This window comes from Bos indicus x Bos taurus, chromosome 25, assembly GCF_003369695.1.
Source record: "Bos indicus x Bos taurus breed Angus x Brahman F1 hybrid chromosome 25, Bos_hybrid_MaternalHap_v2.0, whole genome shotgun sequence".
Lineage (NCBI taxonomy): Eukaryota > Metazoa > Chordata > Mammalia > Artiodactyla > Bovidae > Bos > Bos indicus x Bos taurus.
The window spans coordinates 28775958-28798600 of record NC_040100.1 but is presented as its reverse complement, the minus strand read 5'-3'; the positions used below and the strand labels follow the sequence as shown (position 1 = coordinate 28798600).

General features: G+C 50.5%; 2 protein-coding genes across 5 annotated transcripts in view; one reads left to right on the top strand and one right to left on the bottom strand.

The window, feature by feature from the left end:
* The first annotated feature begins 1430 nt into the window (after positions 1 to 1430).
* NTAN1 (N-terminal asparagine amidase) lies at positions 1431 to 16029 on the top strand. Of its 3 annotated transcripts, XM_027527783.1 has the most exons (10): positions 1431 to 1577; positions 8290 to 8392; positions 8469 to 8534; positions 8819 to 8927; positions 10660 to 10733; positions 11915 to 11968; positions 12519 to 12572; positions 13802 to 13899; positions 15185 to 15298; positions 15683 to 16029. In XM_027527783.1, the coding sequence occupies exons 1-10, from the start codon at positions 1497 to 1499 to the stop codon at positions 15860 to 15862; spliced, it is 933 nt and encodes a 310-aa protein (XP_027383584.1). In that variant the 5' UTR covers positions 1431 to 1496; the 3' UTR covers positions 15863 to 16029. The 3 variants fall into 3 exon arrangements, with proteins under 3 accessions (XP_027383584.1, XP_027383586.1, XP_027383585.1); XM_027527784.1 differs by lacking the exon at positions 8290 to 8392 and having other exon boundaries at positions 1445 to 1577; XM_027527785.1 differs by lacking the exons at positions 8290 to 8392; positions 8469 to 8534 and having other exon boundaries at positions 1442 to 1577.
* Positions 16030 to 16268: 239 nt separating this feature from the next.
* PDXDC1 (pyridoxal dependent decarboxylase domain containing 1) overlaps positions 16269 to 22643 on the bottom strand; it is a 55091-nt gene continuing 48716 nt past the window's right edge. For both annotated transcript variants that reach the window (XM_027527781.1, XM_027527782.1), the window contains 7 exons: positions 22210 to 22381; positions 21505 to 21623; positions 21107 to 21228; positions 19900 to 19992; positions 19716 to 19812; positions 18833 to 18937; positions 16269 to 18135 (listed from right to left, as the gene is read on the bottom strand). In XM_027527781.1, the coding sequence (XP_027383582.1) occupies positions 17882 to 18135; positions 18833 to 18937; positions 19716 to 19812; positions 19900 to 19992; positions 21107 to 21228; positions 21505 to 21623; positions 22210 to 22381 (962 nt within the window). In that variant the 3' untranslated portion in view covers positions 16269 to 17881. The remainder of the gene's footprint in view (positions 18136 to 18832; positions 18938 to 19715; positions 19813 to 19899; positions 19993 to 21106; positions 21229 to 21504; positions 21624 to 22209; positions 22382 to 22643) is intronic.

Genomic DNA, 22643 nt, shown 5'->3' with positions numbered 1-22643 from the left:
CACTGGAGTGGGTTGCCGTTTCCTTCTCCAATGCATGAAAGTGAAAAGTGAAAGTGAAGTCACTCAGTCGTGTCCGACTCTTAGCGACCTCATGGACTGCAGCCTAACAGGCTCCTCAGTCCATGGAATTTTCCAAGCAAGAGTACTGGAGTGGGGTGCCATTGCCTTCTCCGAGAGACAGTCTAATAATTTTTGCTCTGTGTGAAGTGCATCCCCCTTGATCATCTTACCATTATGACTTTTCTAAAATTGTTTCATTCATTGTGGAGTCATCTATTTGAATAGTATTGGCTCCAAGGTGAGAAGCCTCGCACCAGTGTACCTGTCCTCAGTAGGTTCTGTAGGCCATTTTGCTGATCTTTACTCAGCAAAGGCACTTGTAAAGCAAAGGGCTTTTCTTATCCCATCTCTAAGTGCCTATTAAATGTCAATCATCAAGCATTATTGTGCCTACTTGCCTCCTAAGTCGCTTCAGTTGAGTCTGACTCTACAGACCCTATGGACTGTAGCCCAGCAGGTTCTCTGTCCATTGAATTCTCCAGGCAGGAGTCATGGAATGGGTTGCTTTCCTCCTCCAGGAGATCTTCCCAACCCAGGGATCGAACTGGCAGCTTTTTAGTCTCCTGCGTTAGCAGGCAGGTTCTTTTACCACCCGCGCCACCTGGAAAGCCATGATCTGCAAGAGATCATTATTAGTGATATCTAAATGTGCGGGGCTAGCAAACTTCAGGCTCCATTTTTTCATCTTAAAACAGTTTATGTTTATCATTAAATACAGCTCTTTGAAGCAGTTTCGCAGACTTGCTCTAGTTCACTATGATGAACTTAGGCAGGCGACCCCAGTGCCCAAACTCAGGCCAGGTTGGCTGAATTGTGAGCCTGGCTGCCGCTGCTGCTGCTTGCTAAGTTGCTTCAGTCGTGTCCGACTCTGTGCGACCCCATAGACGGCAGCCCACCAGGCTCCCCCGTCCCTGGGATTCTCCAGGCAAGAACACTGGGGTGGATTGCCATTTCCTTCTCCAACGCGTCAAAGTGAAAAGCGATGGTGAAGTGCTCAGTCGTGTCCGACTCTTAGCGACCCCATGGACTGTAGCCTACCCAGGCTCCTCCGTCCATGGGATTTTCCAGACAAGAGTACTGGAGTGGGGTGCCATTGCCTTCTCCTGTGAGCCTGGAGCTGAGGGCAAAGGCCCTCTGGAGAAGCGCGGCTCCTCCCCATCCTGCGTGTCTTTCCACGCTTTCAGAACTACATTTCCCAGCGCCCCTTGCGGAGGAGGTGGGCTCCCTCCGGTTTGTACTACGTTTCCCATGGGGCCCTGCGACCCCGCTCTAGATTTCCTTAGCCTCTTGGGACAGCGCCTCCGTCGGACTCCATTTCCCGGAGGCACGCGCGGCGCGGCGGGCGGGGCGGGGCGGCCCGGGACTGGGGGCGGAGGGCGGCCCGGGGGTGGGGAGGCCGCTGCCTCCCTGGGCCTGCCCGGGCGGCCGCCTCCGCGATGCCGCTGCTCGTGGACGGGCGGCGAGTGCGGCTGCCGCAGTCCGCCGGGGACCTGGTCCGAGCCCACCCGCTTCTGGAGGTAAGCGGAGCCCGGGCGGGGGGCTACGAGGCGGGCCCAAGGGAACCCGCAGGCGGGCCAGAGCCCTCCTCAGCCCGCCAACGCCGGCACCACCAGCTCTTCCCGGAGTCAGGCTCGAAACTTGGCGCAGCCGAGGTGCTGTTGGCACATCCGGAGCCTGGGCTTGAGGCGTCTGGGAGCTTTTACCTTCTTTGGACCTTACAGGGCATCTGCAGAGGCCCCACTCTTTTTCCAGAAGAGGGGACGGGGGCCCAGAGAGGTTAGGTGACTTGCCCAAGGTCGCCCAGCAGCGCGGCTGGAGGACACGCCGGGACCCCCTCTTCACATATAGGGCGGTCCTAGCCCCCCACTTCGGATTTTGACCCGTTTAGGCGAATCTGGGCAGCGCCCTGGGTCGCTCCCTCGCCGCGCATCCCCACCCGCGGTGAGTGCAGCGCCCTCCTGGGGTTTTCAGGAAGCCGGAGGTTGTTCCGGGTGTGGGCAGGGGCATCCCGACGGGTCCCCTGGGCATCTGGCCCCGGGGTGTGGGGCTCCCGGCTATTTTTAGACGGAAGAAAGGGCCCTCCGTGTTTTCCCCCCGCTGGGCTGTGTTGAGGACCACACCCTATGGGAGGTTTTTTTTGTTGTTTCCTGCTTTTGTCCTTAGATAGACCTCTGAACCCTCCCTTATTCGATGCATAAGCGGACACAGTTTGGAAAACGGTTTTTACTGTTAAAAAAAAAAAAATCGGAACCAAACCTCCCACTTGCCCCAGATCCAGTACAACCCATTTCATGGATTTAAGAGATGCCCGCTGAGCCCCTCATGTGCCTTGATTATGGCTTTTGCCTCTTTTCTTACAGTCAGGGTATGTATAGGATGGGGATGGTTTTTATGTTTTTTAGCCATAGAGTGGCTCAAACACCATAACTGTTAATTAAGTGCCATACAGGGGAAAATGCCCCTTTTCACTCTGCAGAGTGAATCTCAGGAATCTGGCCAAGTCTGTGGGCTTAGGAAAGATATTCTTGAGGTTTCTTCTGTACCAGTTGGGCGGTGTGTAATGATTTTGTCCAGCAGGCTTGTTTTGTTTATTTTCCCTTGATCTCCGCCTCCCCTGGCGAGAACATAAGCTTCCTGAAGGCAGAGTATGTGTCTTCCCTTTGTATCCTCAGAGCCTAGGGCAGACCCTGGCAGTGAATCTGTGCTTTGTAAATATGTGTTACACAAACGTGTGAGCAGAATGACCCCTGAAAAATGAGGCGATGTTAATGACAAGGGAAGAGGGGACAACTCTATGTGATTCTCAACTTAAATTTCAAGAAAGCCGTAGTAGTATCAGCCAGTACATGCTGGGCGCCCAGCGGACACTGGTCATCGTGTTAAGCACTCTCCTCCTCTGCTGTGTCACTGCCACACCATTAACAGCTGAAGCTGGGACTGGGACTCACTAAAGGGAAAAAGTTGCAGCTGCCTAAAGAACGTAGTGACACTATATTTATGTCTGTTAGAAAGTTTCTATGAAAAAGTTAGTCCAAGGCAGCACCCTAAGTGTGGAGAGAAGGGGAATGAGGTGAGATACCAGGAACCTCTAGAAGGGAGGTTTGGCCTCTGGGGAGACTCGGCCTAGAAAGGCTGTGGAGTGGGGACCAGTTTGCCTTACAGGAGTGTGGCTGGGGTGGGCAGCCTAAGGGGAGAGGGGAGGCATTCTTGCCGGGCCAACTGGACTGTGCCCCCGGCCCCTGGGCAGAGCAGGAGGGGCTCCGAGGGCGGGTGAACTGGCTGGTTTCCCTGGCACAGAGGGCAGGACGGCAGAATGGGAGGCAAGCCGGGAGAGGTCGGTCATACTTAAGTTGCAGAGGTTTAGATGGGTCGATCAGCTGACACACAGTGTAGAGAAATGAAAGGTTTAATTATTATTTGTTTAATAGCAAGCAGTATCCCCTTGGTAAGAAAATAGAAGTCTCCAAAAGAAGAAAAAAGAATCTGACCGCAGCCATGCTTCACACTTTGGTGAATATCCTTACAGAGGTTTTTCTTTGTACATGACGCACTTTTTTACATGGTAACGTCCTGTATCTTCTGTTCTATAAGGTGTCTCTTTTCCTGTGACAGCAGGTTGTAAGTATGCAGTAGCAGCCGTTACTAGCCTGTCTACAGCTATGTTTAGCATAGGATAATAACAGCAGCAACAGTAATAGCAGTGCTGCGGAGCTCGCCAAGCATCCCAGCCCTAGGAGGCAGGTACTACTGCTGCTCCCGTTTCACAGTTGGGGACTCTGAGGCACGGGGGTGGAGTGAGTTGCCCAAGGTTTTGCGTGCTGCGAGAGGTGAACCCTGGCGGGTTTGCCTTCGCCTCTGGAGCAGCGCTGCTCAGTACGGTAGCCATTGGTCACAGGTGGCAGTTTACATTTAGTTACAATTCAATAAAATTTAAAAATCAGCTCCTCAGTCACACTGGGCTTCCCAAGTGGCTCAGTGGTTAAAGAATCCGCCTGCAGTGCAGGAGACGCAAGAGATGCGGGTTCTATCGTGGGGTTGGGAAGATTCCCCTGGAGGAGGGCATGGCAACCCACTCCAGTATTCTTGCCTGGAGAATCCCATGGACAGAGGAGCCTGGCGGGCTACAGTCCATGGGGTCGCAGAGTTGGACACGACGTGAAGCACACACACAGTCACACTAGCCATGTTTCAAGTGCTCGACAGTCATGAGTGACAGCGGCTGCAGGATGAGACAGCAGGTGCAGATGCTGCCGTCCCCGCAGAGAGCGCTCTTGGACCTTGCGGTCCAGAGCCTGCGCTCTTATCCAGCCTCTGGATGCTCAGAATCCGGTCCCTCAGCATCTTAGGACTTAATGATCCCATGGAATTCCACATAACATAGTTCCTGCTTTTAAGCATGCGAGACATTTCTGCTCTTTCCTCTTGAGGAACATTCACAGAGCTGAATCTTTATAAACCCCTGTAATTATCCCATGGAAGGGCTTTTTGAGCAGAAAAGCCCTGTAACAGAACCAGTGTTTTGAAGCAAGGATGTGGGTAGGGGAGACCTTGGGGTCAGGACCAGGGAGCAGAGGTGGGGAGTAGGGACAGCCACTCCCCACAGGCCTGCTCCCAGTTAATCCTCCCACAACCTAAGCAGTGGCCTCGTTTCCCAGAGGACGGGATGAAGCACAGGGGCTCAGGCTCAGCCCAGGTCACTCGCTCCAGGACGGGGCAGGGGGGGAGGGGGGGCGCCCCCTGCCCCCAGCATTGTCATGCCTTGTACCTTTTGCTGGGGGCACGAGTTGCAGGAATTGAGGCGAGAGGCGCATGGGGTTCAGTGGAAGAATTCTCACCTCCCACACAGGAGACCCCGGGTCCTATTCTCGGCCACAGTATCATTGTGCTCCCGTTTCTTGCACTTCCCAGGTGGCTCAGCAGTAAAGGAGCCACCTGCCAATGCAGGACACGCAGGTTCGATCCCTGGCTCAGGAAGATCCCCTGGAGGAGGAAATGGCAACCCACTCCAATAATCTTTCCTGGGAAATCCCATGGACAGAGAAGCCTGGTGGGCTACAGTCCATGGGGTCGCAAAGAGAGTCAGACACGACTGAGCAACTAAACAGCTACAACTGCAGGTGTAAGGGAAGACGGGCCGGAGACCAGGGAGGGCCCTGTGGCGGGAGGGAGGCTCAGTTCCGAGGGCCGGGCTGGGCGGCGCTTTCATACTTGCTGTCCCGTTTTTGAAGGAAGAACAGACAGAGTCTGGCAGAGGGGTGCGGGGGACTTAGTCGTCCTCTGGGGTGCACCTCAGTGATGGTTGAACACAGGGACAGTCAGCTACAGCCATGGGCCGCGTTCTGTTGGTGGATGACCCACCAGCCCAGAGTGGTTTCTGCATTTTTAAACGATGAGGGGAAAGAAAGGAATGCTTCCTGACACGTGACGTATGAAGTCTCGTGAAATTCAGTGTTCAGTGTCACCCATGAATATTTTCTGGGGACACTGCTGTTTGTCACATGTTCTCTGTTGATTTCACACTGAGGAGCTGAAACCGCACGGTCTGCTAAGCCCCAAATATTTACCGCCTGGCCCTTTTCTGAAACAAGTGCACTGACCCCGGGGATAAGAGGACAGTGCCCTCCGATAGGAATTGAGAAATGAGGGTGAGCAGTAGCAGGAGAGACTGAGGGAAAGGTTTGGGGTTGTGTGTGTGTGTGTGAATCTGAGTGTTCAGAACATTAAAAAAAACTTGAGAAACCTGGGGCTGCTTTTATTTCAGAAAGGATATGAGTTTATATAGTAGGGCTGGGTGCTTTTTCTTAGAGGAGAACTTTGGCTAATCTTCTTTGAAAGTGACAGACCAAAGCAACGTCGCTGTTTTCCCTTTCAGGCCGTCCTCTCTCCTGATCAGTGCGCTTCTGTTTCTCTGGGAAACAGTAGGCGCTGTGTAGATCAGAGACGTTGTGATTTGGGGTTCTTAGGTAAACAAGTTATAATTCATTCCTCAGAAATAGCTTTGCTTTTGGGTGGTGACCCAGTTGTGAAAAGGAGCGGTAAAAATTTGCCTTGACTCCTCCCTCCCTCTCCCCGAAACGAACCAAAAGAGGTGAGTATTAAAGGAATGATAAAAAAAAAAGGAAATTCTGCGTTCTCCTTTATCTTACCTTGAATTGAGGTGAGAAGTGGTATGAAAAGGAAGAGCGCTCACTGCTCTGAGGTGTGAGTTTTTGCACAATCGGCTGCATTTCTTTCTCCCTGACTCGGCCATCGGATCGCACACTGTGCTTCATTCAGTCCTTCGTTCCTTTCTTTTTAGAAAAATATTTTACATTGAAGTATAGTTAATTTGCGATGTGTTGATTCCTGCTGTATAGCAGTGATACCGTTTTATGTATTTATATTCTTTCTCATACTCTTTTCCATTGTCATTTATTACAGGATACTGACTGGTTCCCTGTGCTACATACAATTAGGACCTTATTGTTTATCCATTCTGTATGTAATAGTGTGCATCTGCTAATCCCCAGTTTAATTCCTTTCTGAAGTGGTTCCTCCCTATTTCTCACTGTACTTCCTCTCTGTGACTGCTGCCTTGCTTCTAATTAGTGGAGGTTTATTAGAAGAGAACTCTCTACAACTCATCGAATGGATTGTCATGTTCTCTTCTATCTCTTGTATTTTGTCCAGTAAGCCAGCACTAACCGAAATTAGCCCCAGCTGCGAGGAATGGCCGGCAGCCAGTGTAAGTCTATAAAAATGTTCCCTGGTCTAGACAAGTGCCTACACGCTCTGTATTTGCACACGTGGTTAGGAAATTGTTTATTGAGGAGTTTATTTTTTGTAAGTAAGAAGGAAATTAGGATACCTTTTAGCGATGCATCAATTTGACATTTTTGAAAAAAAAAAAAGTTTAATTCTCATTAAAGAATTAATTGGGCTTCCCTGGTGGCTCAGACAGTAAAGAATCTATCTGCCTGCAATGCAGGCAATCTGGGTTTGATCTCTGGGTCGGGAAGATCCCCCGGAGAAGGGAATGGCAACCCACTCCAGTATTTTTGCCTGGGAAATCCCATGGACAAAGGAGCCTGGTGGGCTACAGTTCCGGGATTGCGAAGTCGGACACAACTGAGCAACTGAGCGAAGAATTAACTGGCCACCTGAGTTTTCCCCGCTCCAGATTTACTACATAAAAATTTATACAGATACTCAGTGGACAACTAATGTTACCCTGCCTTTTCATTAATTTGCTTATTTATGAGTTCTCTTTTTTGGTTCTCTACTGTAGCCTTTTCTTTTCTTTTGGGCCACGCCACGTGGCATGTGGAATGTTCCCTAACCAGGGATTCAACCCGTGCCCCCAGCATGGGGTGCTCAGCGTCCTAACACTGGACCACCAGGGAAATCCCCTGGTTTTCTACTTTAATAACATAATTACCTCATAGGGCATTTGGAGAATAGAGGAACGACAGCTGGGACAGTTAAATGACGTGCGTTGGCCTTGTTCCAACACCATCATGGTTATATTGGTGGTTCCTTCCAGTATTTTCCCCTATGTGTAGTAACATTTTCAGCATTGTCGTACTAATAGCATATTTACAGCTTAAATTTCTGTTTTCCCACTCTTGTGTCTCGCTCTTCAGTTTTACTTTTCTCAAAGCTCCTTTCCCGTAGTCTTCATTGTTGGCGACTGTGCAGTTAACAGCTGTGAGCCGGTTCTGCATAATGGCTTACCTTTTCTGTTGTCGTCCCCAGCTTCATGCCGTTCCCGGTAACACAGGGATAAGCGCATTGGCATTTGGGGTTATTTCCACAGTACAGGTTTCCAGAGCGGGGATTACTAGGTTGGGGCATAGGGAAGGCTTGGACCCATCCTCATCTTTAAAGAAAGTGAAGAAGGGCTGTCATTTCTGAACCACTCACTCCACTAGTCCATCTGATCCGATTCTCTTTGTAGTTGCAAAGGATTGTGGAAAAGGATCTTTGCATCTTATTTCATAGGTTTTAGAATGTTGTTCTCTAGGGTGAAAAAAACCCAGAACTTCCTTGCTTTCTTTATTGTTCCACATGGTAGTGTTTTTGTTTATCCCACTGCGTTTTTATTTTAGCCTTTCTGTCAGATAACACACACACCTCAGACCTCATGAGGGTCTGTTTCCACCTAGGGCGCACTTTGGCTCTCTCCACCTATCTAGTTACTCAGTCCTCACTAATTTCCATCACTATTTTATTTTTTTTTTAATTAAACAGGAAAGAGCCAGACTTCTCAGAGGTCAGTCTGTTCAACAAGTGGGACCCCAGGGCCTTCTGTATGTTCAGCAAAGAGAGCTTGCAGTGACCTCCCCAAAGGATGGTAGGTTAGGAACCAGTGAATTGGGCCTTCTCCCCAAAGGCTAGTGGATGTTTTATTTTATTTCTTTTTTAAACAGGCTCCGTCTCCATTCTGGGTTCTGATGATGCCACCACTTGTCACATTGTGGTCCTGAGGCACACAGGTATGACGAGAGACACGCAGGAAACCGTTCCTTACCTGGACCCACCGCGTGGGACCACCAGCGTCTCGATTTGCGTTTCCTGGCTCCGCTCACCTCTCCTCCGTCTGCATGGCCCCTCCCCGAGGCCCTGGTCAGATGGGTTGGCTGGGCAGCCCAGACGTCTCTGTTTTTCCTTCTTGCAGGCTGTTCAAAGATGAGGCGGTCCGAATGGACAGGCGTAGACCTGGGCTGCGCCCCGAGTTCTCATCGGGAATAACATGAGTCGTTTCACCCTTGTTCTTCAGGTAATGGGGCTACCTGCTTGACACACTGCGACGGAAGTGACACCAAAGCTGAGGTCCCCTTGATCATGAACGCCATAAAATCCTTTCCCGACCACACTCAATGTGGAAGGTGAGCGTCCCGCTCCTGCGTTGCGTCCTGTGGGGAACTTGGCCCCGTCGTGTAGAGGAAGCTGCCGGGGTGCCCGCCCTTGCCTCAGCAGCTGCTCAGGGAAGAGTGGGCGACGGGACTCGGGGCCGGCCCCGGAAGGAGGGTCTGGCTTTGAACCTGCAGTTGTGTTCTCAGTGGCGCTCTCTTGGCCTCTGTGTGTCCGCCGATGCCTTATGGCGCCAGCAGTGGAATCTCTCCCTTTCTTCAGGAGGTGTTTGTTGAACGTTTCCTGTGAACTAGAACTGGTCATAGGTGCCAGGGGCCTCGCAGTGAACGGAGGAGACAAAACCCTGCCCCGGGGCTCACAGTCCACGGGGAGGAGACGCCAGCAAAGCAGGATGCTAAGTAGCGGATGGGCTGTGAGGAAAAGGAGGGTGAGAACGAATGAAGGGGGTCAGCGTTGCAGACTGTGTGCAAGACTGGCACCCGCCTGGGCGCCCAGCACAGCGCCCGCCTGCTTACCAGTGACAGACAGCATGGTCACCTCTGCTTCCCACATGCGGCCCCCGGGCTGGGCTCTCAGGAGCCACGTGGCTACTTAAGGGAGCCGCGACCCCAGCCCAGCTGTCCGGCTGGTGCTCGCTGTCGCCTCCCCTTTCTCTCTCATCGCCGGGCCTGGCAGGCATGGCTCTCATTGTATTTGAAGTCTGGGGCAGCAGTTCACTGGAATGAACTAGTCTAGTCATACACATGTTCTTCAAATCCCAGGGATTTAAGGAAGGCCTCCTCGCTGTCACAGTTTCCCTAGTGGAACACAGATCCATTTTTAAGTTTAACTCTCCCCTTGCTGGGTCTCTGATGGCCTGGGCTGGCCTCAACCTTGTGTCCTGTCAGACGCTGAGCCTGGCAGGTTATATAGCTGGACTGGGCTCCAGGCCCAGGGCCGTGGTTCTCAGCACACGGTTGTGAGAGAGGATTCGAGGCCACCAGATGCTTTGCGCTGAGCCACTGACACAGAAGATTCTGGGGCCTTCCTCAGGAGGATTCTGTCTGTCAGTTGAAGGGAATGTGAAAGGTGGCCGCACTCTCTTGAGCTCAGGTCCCCAGGTCGAGGATGGAGGTTAGCAGAGAAGTGAGCCTGGGAAACGCAGGGTTAACAGAGTTAACGTGGTTTTTCCAGCTATAGGGTTTCCTGGAGCTTTGCTCTGCTGCTGTGCGTGGTGGCTCCCCTGGGAGCGGGTGAGGCCTCCCAAGCATATTTAACCCCAAGAACACTTTTCTGTCTCGTGCGGCCAATGTTCAGGGGGATGCACTGAGGAGAAAGCTGGTCTCATAGATAAGCATGTGCTTCAGATGCTGACCCGGTTTCCTTCTCTGTAAAACGGAGATGAGACCCCTGTCTCTCCAAGACACTTGCCTCCTGGTGGCGGAGATGCCCCTGCACAGGGCTGGGTCAGTCTCGTCCCTCCCCGACCCTGCCGAGACTTTTAAGAGGTTTCTGAAGTTTCCCGCTCAGGGCGGGTGAGTAGTGTGACGTAATCGTCATCTTCCAGACCAGCCTTTCTTATTCTTGCCTCCCAGTGGCATCATGTTTGAGACACAGCGCCCCTGGGCCCCCGGGCAGAACCCCAGTGTGTGCGCCATGGCGTGAACAGGGCCAGGAGCCAGGAGCTGAGGCTCGGGGCAGACCCAGGCCTGCCGGGCCGAGCCGAGCCATCCCGCCTCTGAGCACACCCTCCCGTCTCTTTGCCAGGCTGGAAGCGCACCTGGTGGGAGGCTTCAATGACGACAGGCAGTTGTCACAGAAACTGACTCATCAGCTCCTTAGTAAGTTCACTTTTCCCCTCAAATCTGATAAAAATGTGTACCTATTTTTGCTTAGATGAAAATCTCAATTAGTACAGAACCTGCGAGGGTCACACCTGGTGGGAGCCACCCAAACTGCTCAGCTTGGAATCTTCCAAAAACACTGGAGAGCAAAGAGCTAAACGTTTAGAGCTCATGGGATGGGGACAAGGTTTTCCTTCAAAACAGTAGGTGATGCCTCACAGTAAGCCTGTGAATTGTGTGGGAAAAAAACAAACCACCCTCCTGCAGAAATGTTCATGTTAATCTGCAGAAAGTTAAATAACCCTGATAATACTATTTTTTCTTGGTTAAATTAGCAAATACCACCATGAGAAAAAACAACGTTGTTCTGTGATTGACCATGAAGCAGCGAGGTGGGCGTACTTCCACCCTGGAGTACTTGGGTGGAGCCTTCGGTGGAACCTGGAAAGCCTTTTGGCATCATGGTCCATCACAGACCCAGTAATTTCTCTTTTGAGAATCTTTTCTAAGAAAATTAATCTGAAATGTGCATAGAGATTTACACCTGAAGGTGGGCAGTAGATTATTTACAATAGGAAATCTAAATGTCCATTAGTAGAGGCATAGTTATACATACCATTAAAAAATATTTAACGAAGAGGTTTGAATTGCACGGGAAAATACCGTGTACAAACAATCAGGATGTGAAATTGTCTGCACGGTGTCTGAGCTCAGCTGTGCATGGACAGGCACGGCAGGAAGTACACTCACTGTTAAGTGCTAGGATTATCAGCAGGAGAAGCCCATTCACTTACACCTTTAAAAGCCACATACTCTTTATACTCTTCTATATTTTCCAAATGTTTCATAATGGTCAAATTTTTTTATGACCCATCATCAGGGAAAAACGTTCTTTAGGAAAAGGTTAAAATCTTATGACTCAGTTTGTCCCGCCAGCCTCTCAGAATAGGGAGAAGGAAAGTCTCTGTGGAAGTTTTCTCTGGGCCCAATGCTGGGAGCGCGTCTGACCCTTGGCAGGCAGGGTGCTGGGTGTCCGCTCACGGGTCTCCGCCTCCGATGGACAGGCCAGGCTGTGGTCTAAGGGTGGTGGATCCCACCCTCCATCCCCCTCTTGTTCAGCGTATGCTCTGCTACTTAAGGGAACTTTTTTGACATCAGTTTTAAAATTCTCATTGTAGGTGAATTTGACAGACAAGAAGATGACATTCATTTGGTGACATTGTGTGTGACAGGTGAGCTCCGCCATCCTTCCCAGAGCAAAGCTGTAGCTTTGGGGGATGTTTTGCCCTCGCCCTGAAGGCAGGACCTCACGTCTGTGCCTCAGTTGCAGACGGCACCATGTGTCGTCGGACTGCTGCCCTCTTCCAGCTTTCCCCGTATCCGCTGGCATGGCCCTCCCTGCCCTCCCACATCCAGATCCCGTGCAGCCTCCGCTGAGATCCTGACCGCCCCACCCCCCAAGGGCTCTCCTCTGACCTCCTCGGATTCTCAGCAGCCTCTTCCGTTTTCTAGGAAGGGGCGGGGCTGGTCCTGAGAGGAGCTGCCGCCACACGTGTGGGTGATCGGAGGCTCAGACTCTGGAAGGGCAGTTTGTTCCAATAACCTGACCGCCCCGGGCTCAGCTGGGAAACGGGACACAGGCCCTTTCATGTTCTGATCCCCCCGCCTTTGCAGGCAGGGGAAGCTCCTTCTTGGCCTCTGTTTATAGAAAATGAAAGCAATTATTTAGTATTTCTTAAAAATTAGATCTTAAAATTCCCTTTTTTTTTTTTAACGTGTTAGAATTAAATGACCGGGAAGAAAATGAAAGCCACTTTCCAATAATATACGGCATTGGTAAGTAGCGTGTTGGGCGGAGGGTCTGTGATCTTACGCTGGTTAAAGGCCGATTCTGCAGCTGGTGGGCCCGGGGCTGTCAGTGTGGCAGAGCCTTAGGCCCAGGTCCTGACTCCTCTCTGGATCTGCTGGGCGAGCCTGGGCATGGAGCTTACCTTCTCTGACCTTATATCTATGAGAGAAAAAATTGTCCACATCCTAGACTGTGAAGGGAAACAAGGCAGCGAATAGAAAGCCTGGGCCTTACCTGGTTAGGGGACAGCTCGATGTCAGTGGGCTCTGCTCCCCCAAGAGGCCCCTCTGTTTTTCTCTAGCCAGAGCTCTAGGGGCTGGAATGGGGCAATTTGAATCTTCTTGTACTCAGGGAACTAATTAAGGTTCTGATGGAGAACAAAAAGCCTACAAAGCAAAGTGAAACCATCAGGCTAAAGATGGTTAGCCTGAAAGAAAGCCAGAGTGTCCCTTCCTCCTGTGACAGCCCCTGGGACTCCTGAGGCATTAATAGGCTGGGACTGGCTGTCTTTATTTATTTGCTATAAGTATTTATTTGGCTGCATTGGGTCTTAGTTGTGGCACGTAGGGTTTTTTCTTGCGGTGCCTGGGCTTCTCTCTAGTTGAGGCACCTACTGAGAGCTCAGTAGTTCAGGTGAGGGCTTAACTGCCCTGCTGCATGTGGGATCTTGGTTCCCTGACCAGGGATTGAACCCGAGTCCCCTGCATTGGAAGGCAGATTTTGAACCACTGTACCACCAGGGAAGTCCTGAGACTGGCTGTCTCTACAGAGGGTTTCTGCCATATTCCTAACGTTCGGTTTATTTGGCAGGGTATTCACTGCTTTATTCTCTATCCTTTGTATGTCAGAAACAGTCATAACCAACACATACCACCAGCCCTGGCGCCGATCCCAGGCCACGTCTGCAGCCTTGTCTTGCCAAGGCTTGTCTTCCTTGTCACAGGGCTGAGCAGGGAGGCCTTGCCACGGGCTGCCTGAAGAGATGGCGCGTCTCCCGGGTGGGGGCGGCCCTTGGTCTGGAACCAGGTCTTACTGGGTCCAGCTCGGGCCTCAGCACTTCTCAGTGAGATGCCTGGCCAAAGGGTTGCATTCTCCCTTCCCAGAAAGGGAGAGACTGCCGACACGTAACTTTGTTCAGTCCTATCACGGGTGATGGTATGCATGGGAGACTTACCAGCTCCTTTTGCCAATTGGAGTCATCCTGTTGTCCCCACAGCTGTCAACATCAAAACTGCGGAAATCTACAGAGCCTCCTTCCAAGACCGAGGTCCGGAGGAGGAGCTGCGGGCTGCCCGAGCTTTAACAGGAGGACCAGTGAGTCCGACAGCATCTTGTCTTAACAGGGTGAAGGGAAAAGGGGGGGCATCAAACTCTAAAGCCTCGAGCTTTATCCACCTTGGAAATGAAAAGTTTCTGATGGCTTCTGGAAAGCTGCCCATGATCAGGAACCACCACACACTCACAGCACGTAGAGAAGAAAGAATGTTTTAGGTTAGAAGCGCAAGACCCCAGTTCTCTGCCCTGAAGATGTTGGGGATATATGTGAATCCCCCTGCATCCAGATCCAAACAAAATGAACCCCATGTACTTTGTAAGAACTTTACCAGTGAAGTTACTGCAAAGAAAGGAGAGCTAAGTGGGGAGAAGAGGCTTTTCTCTTCTGTACTGCAGGTCATGCTGTCCCCAGACAAGGTCACTGGAAAGCAGTTTGCTGGGATGAACTGATGCCCAAAGAATAATCAGATCAGTTTAAAAGTCTGATTGCCTTTCGGTCTTTTTAGTTAGCTAACACCTTCATTTTAAAAGTTAGGAAAAAAAGAATAAGACTTACATGCTGTTTGAGGAACAAGTGAAAAAATCCTTTAAAAACACGTAATGTGAAAAAAACAGAAATCGCATCAGTCTGCTTGCTTAGGAAAAGCTGCTGTTTTCACTGGAAACGTCTGGACCCAGTGGTCTGTTTTGCCAACCCTTTGACATTGTCAGGTTTCCTTTCTCAGTGTCTCAGGGAGAACAGTCTTGATTTAGCCAAGATTCAGGACATATTTTAGTCTCAGTAACCGAAATTGAACATTGCTGGTTAAGCTGGAAACTACCATTGGCACATTTGAGAATTCAGGGAATTGATCATTTAGCAAATTTTTACGAGTTGGCTTTTCCCTTCTTTTGAGGGGGCAACAGGCATGTGTGGTTTTAAGCTCCAAGATGACTAGGGGTGTGAACAAGGAGGCGGCGAGGCCATGGCCTTGGGACAGACACACGGGGTCTGCAGCCCAGCCCGGACACTACAGACGCGTGACTTTGGGCAGCAGGCCCATCTCTCTAAGCCTCAGGTCTCCAACCAAAATGGAAAAAACACCAGCTTCCTGCAGGATTGTTGTCAGAACTAAACAAAATGATGTCTGTTGCCCACCAAGTGCAGTACCAGACCAGTGGGAAGTAGTTAAGCGGCAGCTTGTTTCAGTGAGAGCAAACTTGAAAGACGCTTCTCTACCAGATAGATGCCTTAAGTTCAAGACGACACGGGAGCCTGCGTTAAAGGCAGCATTTCCACCGATAACACTCCTTAAATTCTGCCCCTGAAATGTTCTTTTTTTAGATGATTAGCATTTACGATGCAAAGACAGAGCAACTTCGTATAGGACCGTATTCCTGGACGCCATTTCCCCATGTGGATTTCTGGTTGCAGCAAGATGATAAGCAGATACTAGAGGTGAGCATCTACAGGCTGGGCATCTCTCTGGCCCCTGGTTTCCTCATCTGTTGAAGAACAGAGTGTAGACGAGACAACAGCAGTTCCCTTCGGTGTCTGTGGAGGGCGCCATTTGCAGACCCTGCTGAGCTGCTCCTAAAGTTAGTCGGGGGTGAGTGGATCCTGGGTAGATGTCTACGCAGCATAGCAACAGGCAGCCATCTGCTTTGTTCTTGTTAACCCAGCACACCTGTTCCTTATGTAACTTTACAAATTATATATATTTATACAGTGATCCGAGAACAGCCTGATGAATGTGTAAGGAGCACAGAGACTCTTGACAGCTTTATCAAAGTAGGGAACAAAGCAGGTTCTCCTCTCACACCCCAAATCTTGTTTTTCCAGAACCTTTCCACATCACCCCTGGCTGAGCCTCCCCACTTTGTTGAACATATTAGATCTACCTTGATGTTTTTAAAGAAACATCCTTCTCCAGCTAACACACTGTTTCCTGGGAACAAGGCTCTACTCTACAAAAAAAATGAAGATGGCTTATGGGAAAAGATCTCTTCCCCAGGAAGCTAAAAAATAGGAATTACCAAAGAAAGCACCTCTCTGATACAACAAAAGACCCCTGCTGGGGGCAGGGAAGAGTGTGAACTTGGAAACTTCCTCCGTTGAGTCTGAGGTCTCTCTCCTTACTCAGTGTTTTTCAGATGACTTTAAAATAAAATCTTATTTTGGCAAAGGCATTTGTTTAGGTTTTCTTCTTGGTTAGTATTAAGAGGCCAGAGGAGAAGCTGGCTTGCAGCTATTTCAGATACTTGGGTAAGTCTGGGTAAGTCTTCCTAATTCTGCTAAATTAGTGAATAAAGGAAAAATTGTCGTTTAGTTTAAAATGCAGTGGTGAGAATTTATACATCTCAGATTTTTTTTAACCTCAAAATACTTTAGAAGCATCAAATCCAAACCTGATATTATGTATTTTTAGAAACCTTTATTCTTTTGAAGTTGTTATCCAAAAGGAAGTCACCGTGCCCAATTAATGCTAAGATTTATGAAGTGAACTACTGGGAACAATTTCAAGAACCTTTATTGAAACCAACATTCAAATAGTATCTCAAGGGTGAAATTCTGTTTCAGCAAAACCAATTTTAACAATTTCAAATATATATAAAAACATTTAAAAATTAATCTTGTTAAAGGTGATAATTTCCCTTTCCCCCATTTTATCTGCTATACTTCATTGCACCAAAGAAACAGGGAAGACTTGTTTAATCATTTGCACCAGGAAGAAAAGAAAAGGAAAACTGCATTTTGACAAGTGCCAAATGTCAGGAATCACATCAAATCAGAGTGTAATTATAGGCTTAATATGGTATAACTAAGGCTTTCAATTCGACAGTCCCAAACCCCATGTGAATTGCCACCATGTTAAGGTCTCCCATAGCTTGACTGCTGGACTAAAAGGCACAGGGGCTGCTGCCGATGGTAAAGGAAGTGACGCAGTACTTAGAATCGGGCCGAAGTTAAGGGTTTACTTCGGCGGTCTTCTGGCTTGATCAGCCTGAGAAAGACTGCCCTTTTGGATCTTGTTTCTGAGTTGGGCCCAAAGGGCTGAGCTGCTGTGAACAGACACTCCAGAAGCTCCCGTGAGAACAGGTCAGAGGTGGACTTAAATTTAGAATTTCAACTTAACAAGGTGCTACACAGCATATTTAATACGAGGCTCTTAAGAGCAGCATCTGTTGAGTTTTGAGATATTAAACATAGAAATAGAAATGAGTACAGTCTGTACTTCTGTGCCAATTTAAAAGCTTTACCAGTATTTAAAAATATATATAATATGGTTGAGAAGAGTCTGTACAGTTACTCTGAATAGAGAAGTTTTAATTTGTTTACAAATAGCATATAAAGGGAGACACAGGCTGGTGGCAGAGCAGAGCCAGCAGCAGTGCCGGGTCCAGCCTGACCTGCCACTGCCGAGCGGACACGGCCCTGACCGACGTCTCAGGGGCAGCAGCAGCAGCGGGGGTGCAGGAGAGCGCTTCTGATGCTCCTGTTTACAACCCCATCACACCCACTCTCCTTCAAGCCAAACAGTCCAGTTGCATATTGCAACCTGATCCAACTGAACACCAAGTAAGACAGACGGCAGAGATCGCCGTCTGTGCAGCAGGGCCCCAGGGAACCCGGAAAGTTCTAGAAAGCTGTCTCACCAAGAACCTACTATGTGCAACCTAGTAACGTCTTCCACGTGTCTGTTTAGAAAGAGAAGCGCAAGTATTTCAAGTGGCAGGCACTTGAAATTCTTGTGTTTTTTGTGAATAAAAAGTGTTTATGGTAACGGGGGGGAATGGTATTACTACAGTCGGGTAGACAGAAACAGTAGTTGTTGGTTGTTGTACAACACCCACAAAATCAGACATGTCAACTGCCCTCCCGGAGGCCTGGCTCTCAGGCACGTATTTGTGCGACCATCCCAGTTAAGCACAAATAACAGTAATTTCTCTCACATCAGCATGTGGCACGGTTCACATTTTCAGAATAACTTCATCTTCCCTGAAACAATATTCAGTACAGTCTCCAAGCAAACACTGAGTTTTATCTTAAGCTCTCTGGCTCTTCTACCTGCGGGCGGTCATCTTGCAGGCCTTGGGCCCCGTCCTGGAGGGCTCCAGGCGGCTCGGCTTCCGGAGGGGCGGGCGCCTCTGGGTGTCGCTCATGGCTGTTAGCTTCTGAGGCCTCTTGCCCACCCGACGATTGCTCCATCTTCTCCAAGTCTTCGATGTGACCGACTGAGCTGGTCTCGCTGATGGCATCCGAACCACGCAGGGACCTTTTAAATGGCTTCTGGCCTAGAAGATCAATGAACAGCACTGATGGTTCAGGAAAGGGCTCCCCTGCAGCAGGAGCCAGCTGTGCTCTAAGCAATCTGTGTTTAATCACAGCGGAAATCCCAGGGATCCCTGGCTCTGAAGCATTAAGTGATGAGGCGAGAAATGAGAGCTGATGTGACACTAATATGCCCCCAGCGCCAGGGACCGTGAGGGAACCCCAGCTGGGAGAAACTCAGAGGAGTGGACACAGGTTAAATGTGACGCTCCACAGGTGACTCCCCAAGGCTCAGAGATGGCTGAAGGGGCAGAGACGCGTGTGTGCTCAGTCACTTCAGTTGTGTCTGATTCTTTGCGACCCCATGGACTGTAGGCCTCCAGGCTCCTCTGTCCTTGGAATTTCCCAGGCAAGAATACTGGAGAGGGTTGTCATGCCCTCCTCCAAGGCATCTTCCTGACCCAGGGATTGAACCCGTGTCTCTTAAGTCTCCTGCATTGGCAGGTGGGTTCTTTACCACTAGCGCCACCTGGGAAGCCCAGGGGCAGGGACCCCTGTTCTTAAATGAAGAGAAATAGAACTTCGGGTTGAAGAACCAAGAAGACAGGAATGCAGGTCCTAAAAGCGTTATGGGAGGCCAAGGTCTCTTCCCCAGGGAAATACGAAGAACGAAATACCGTTCTTCAGTGTGAGTGAACTCAGGCATGGGGACTGACGTACCTGGAAGCCTCTGTTTGGTGCGAGTGCCTGTGGGGGTCTGAGGTGGTGTGACCCCCGAGCCTTGCACTTTGTAGACGTACGTGTGTTCCGTGGACTCCAGGGAGCCTGTGGGAAGGAGGTGGGGAGGTGTGGGGTAAGCGCCCAGGGTGGGCAGCCCTGTGGAGGCCCGTCAGCCTTGTTCCCCACGTGCTTCCAGCTGAGGCTCCAGATCCCTGAGCCAGCTGCTGGCGGCTGAGCCGTGAGTGCTGGCCCCGTGGGGTGTTCCAGCCTCGTCTCCCCGCCATCCTGTGTGCCTGTGAAAGCAGCCAGCCTGCAGTGTGGCTCGAGCATGCCGGGAGAGCCAGGCCCTGATGGGAAATGTCTTTTAGCAACAAGGAGCGGATGCCTCTTGGCTAAAGGCTGTGGCCTGGCGGGTTGAGAGTCAGATTGTCCCCTGCTGCCCTGTGACCGTGTAGTCATCATTTCCTGGGGAATGGCCCAGGTTTGAGGAGCCTAATCCACTGGCAGAACAGCAACTGGGAGTACTCACTGAACTAAAATGGCTACAGACTACAGCCTTTCACTTGCCCCGTGCAAAAGCAGCCCTCGACTGGGGCAAAACACTCATGAGAGCTGCAAAGAATATTAACACTGATCCGAACAGACAGCTGCGTGGGCTTGGACCCCAGGAAGGGAGTCTTCTGGGGCACGGGCACCTGCCTCCGTGCTGTTCCAACTGTCGGGACAGAAGAGGAGGATGAGAGTCTAGGCAGACAAACCTCGCCTCCTCTCCGGTCCTGGCCCAGCGCCTGGTGTGAAGCCTGGGACGCACACACGGCTCCTCATCCCAGGACACCTGGCCAAACACTCCAGATGCGAGAGATTGGGAGGAAGGTAGTCCTACCTGCCGTCAGGTTGAACGTCCTTCCTTTTTGTGATGCTTGTACTGGAGAAAACCAGTTCAGCACGGATCCAACCACGGGGATCTGCCGTAACACCCCCTGCAAAACACAAGCGTTGCTCAAGGCCATCGTCCGGAGGCCAGCTCCCAGCCCGAGTCCAGCTGGGGGCCCAGCCCGGAGCCTCACCTCTTCCAGAAGCCGCTCCTCGTTTGCCTTCTGCAACTGAACCTGAGCTTCCTGGATTCCTTTCCGAACCACTTCTGTCATGTTTTCCAGAAGCTGTGTTAAGACCAAGGAAGGCATTATCTGTCCAAGCTGCTTGCTGGGGTTCTAGATTTATAAACACAGCACTGGCGATATTTTTCAAAAGTGTGTTAGTAAACGGTACTTTAACATGTCAGTGTGAAAATACAGCAGAAAATCAAATAGAAGAGGTCAAGATGCTAAAGGAGGCCTAGTGTTAGGCGCCGTGGTGACTGGCCGCATTTGCCAGGGAAGAGAACTGCCCCTATGATCTGAACGTCCTACCAACAGGAAACAGACACAACAGGGACTTCCCTGGTGGTCCAGTGGTTAAGAATCTGCCTTCCAATGGAGGGGACATGAGTTCCATCCCTGGTCTGGGAACTAAGATCCCACATGTCTTGGGGCAACTAAACACGTCTACGTGTCACAACTGGAGAGCCTGCACTGTAGGAGGACCCAGTGCAGGCAGAAGGAAAAAAACAAGACACAGTGCTTAACATTCATGGAAACGGAGGCAGAAGTGATACAGGCGGGGTCAGAAAACTTTAAGATGCCCTCCCACGAACCAAGAAAGTTGGCTCCTAGGCTCCATTTCAAACCCCTTTTCTTCTGCACCCCTCCTACCAAACACGAGTCACGCGACACAGCTGCCTGCCTCCTCTCAGGCCAGCCTCGCGCTGCCCCCTTTTCCCTCCCTTTGAGGGATTCCTAATGACTCATATCTGGTGTGGAGAGCGTCCCGTAAGCCTGAAAGCCTGGTCCTCTGTGCCAACTGGCCAAGAGCAGCAGGTCTATTACGGGCGGGAAGTTCTGTTACCTGAAGCACCATCCCATCCAGCCCCAGGACCAGCTCTGACCAGCTCTCCCCTGGCCTTGCGGGGCAGAGGTGATGTGAACGCATCTTCCTGAACGTGCGTGCACCACCTCACTTGCTCATATACGTCTTTCCCAGGCTGGCTCGTGAGTTCACTGAGGGCAGGGACTGCCCTGGTACCTGCTCAACGCCTGGCTCACAGGCGGCCTTTAAGTACTTGGGGAAAGAATGAATGGACAGACATCACCGAGGTAAGCTTCTTCCTTTGTGACTCCAGCTAGTTGCCCAGGGAAAACCCAAAAAAGGAATGAGGCACAGATTACTCTTACAGACCCTTGAGTCCTCCTCGATTTCTCGGGCTGTGACTGCGATGGTCTCTACTAGTTCGGAAATATCGATGTCATCACTCGCCATGCCAATGTAAATACAGCTCTTCATGCTTTTATACTCAGGGCCTGTGGGCAGAAACAACAGACTTACTTGGTTCCCAAGTCCGCTGTCACGAGTCAGACAGGCCATTCCGTGTACACCACGCGGCCAGGCACGGGGCAGCCTCCCCTAGGGGGTGAGGGCATGGATCTACTGCGGATTCGGGACCCAGCGAGGCTGTGGCAGGGGCAGGAAGCTCTCTCATGCTATGAAGAGCTACACCACTTAAGACAGCCCAACTCCCTTTAGGCCAGTTAGAAAACAACTTCCAAAGTCCACAGCTGACTTAGAGGAGTAATTACCCATTTTAAATGTAAGGTCAGATTCCAGTTCATTTAACTTTTTCAGAAGCCCAGCATGGATTTTTTCCCCTTCTGGATCCAATTTCAAACTGCTCTTATCATCATTAGCGTGTTCATACCTATAAACAATATCACATAACAGCACTTCAGTAATCTAAAGTAAGTGTCCCTCTAGACACAGGATGACAGGTGAAGTAGAAGCTGCTGGGAGTTACCAAGGGTGTGCAAGGAGACACAGGGCAAAGGAGCCGCTCAGAGGGTCTCAAGAGTGAACCTTAAGAATGTCCCAGGGGAGCCCAAGTCTCCAGGTACATGAAATGTACAAAGAGGGGCATGATCAAGAAGCCCCATCACTCGTAAGAGGAATAGGAGGCTTCTCTCATCCCGAGAGGGGACAAAGGGACTCAAGACGCCCACTGAGTCAGAGGTTGGAGGGTCTGCCCCCACTGGGAAGTGGTTCTCCGGGGTGAGTGGTAGCTCTCTGTTCGTACGTCAGTGGCGCACTAGTAACTTTCAAGTTGGAGCAGAAAGAACACACAGCAACTCCTACTTCACTGAGCGCGTGCTGGGCCGCTTGCCAGCTGTGCTCTTTTAAATGCCCAGGTCTGGGTGAACTTGCATCAGACACGAGTGCTGTGACTACACATATTCATTTTAGATTTCTAAGCTGGTTCACAAAATGATCCGCCCACAGTCTTACCATACCTGACAACTCCTATTCCAGGCCAGTTGGGGTCGTCAACGTATAAGAGGCCTGCCGTTGCCTCCACCTCCTGCTTGAACTCCTCTCGCAGCTGCAGTGTACAGGTCAGGACCGGCAGCTTGCTCTGGACGCAGGCCACCAGCTGATCCACATCCTCTCCCCGAGTCCCTAAAACTGGACATGTGCACAGAATGTCAGGGAAGCACTTAAGGAACGGCTGGAAAGGAGGGAGCTGTGCTCTCAGTTCCACTATCAGAACATCAGCAGTTCTCAGTATAGCCAGTCAGTTGCAGCTGAGGACTCAAAAAAAAAAAAAACAACCACTAAACCCAGATACGTGAGGATATGAGATATCTATGGATGTGAGAGTTGCACCATAAAGAAGGCTAAGTGCCAAAGAATTGATGCTTTTGAATTGTGGTGCTGGAGAAGACTC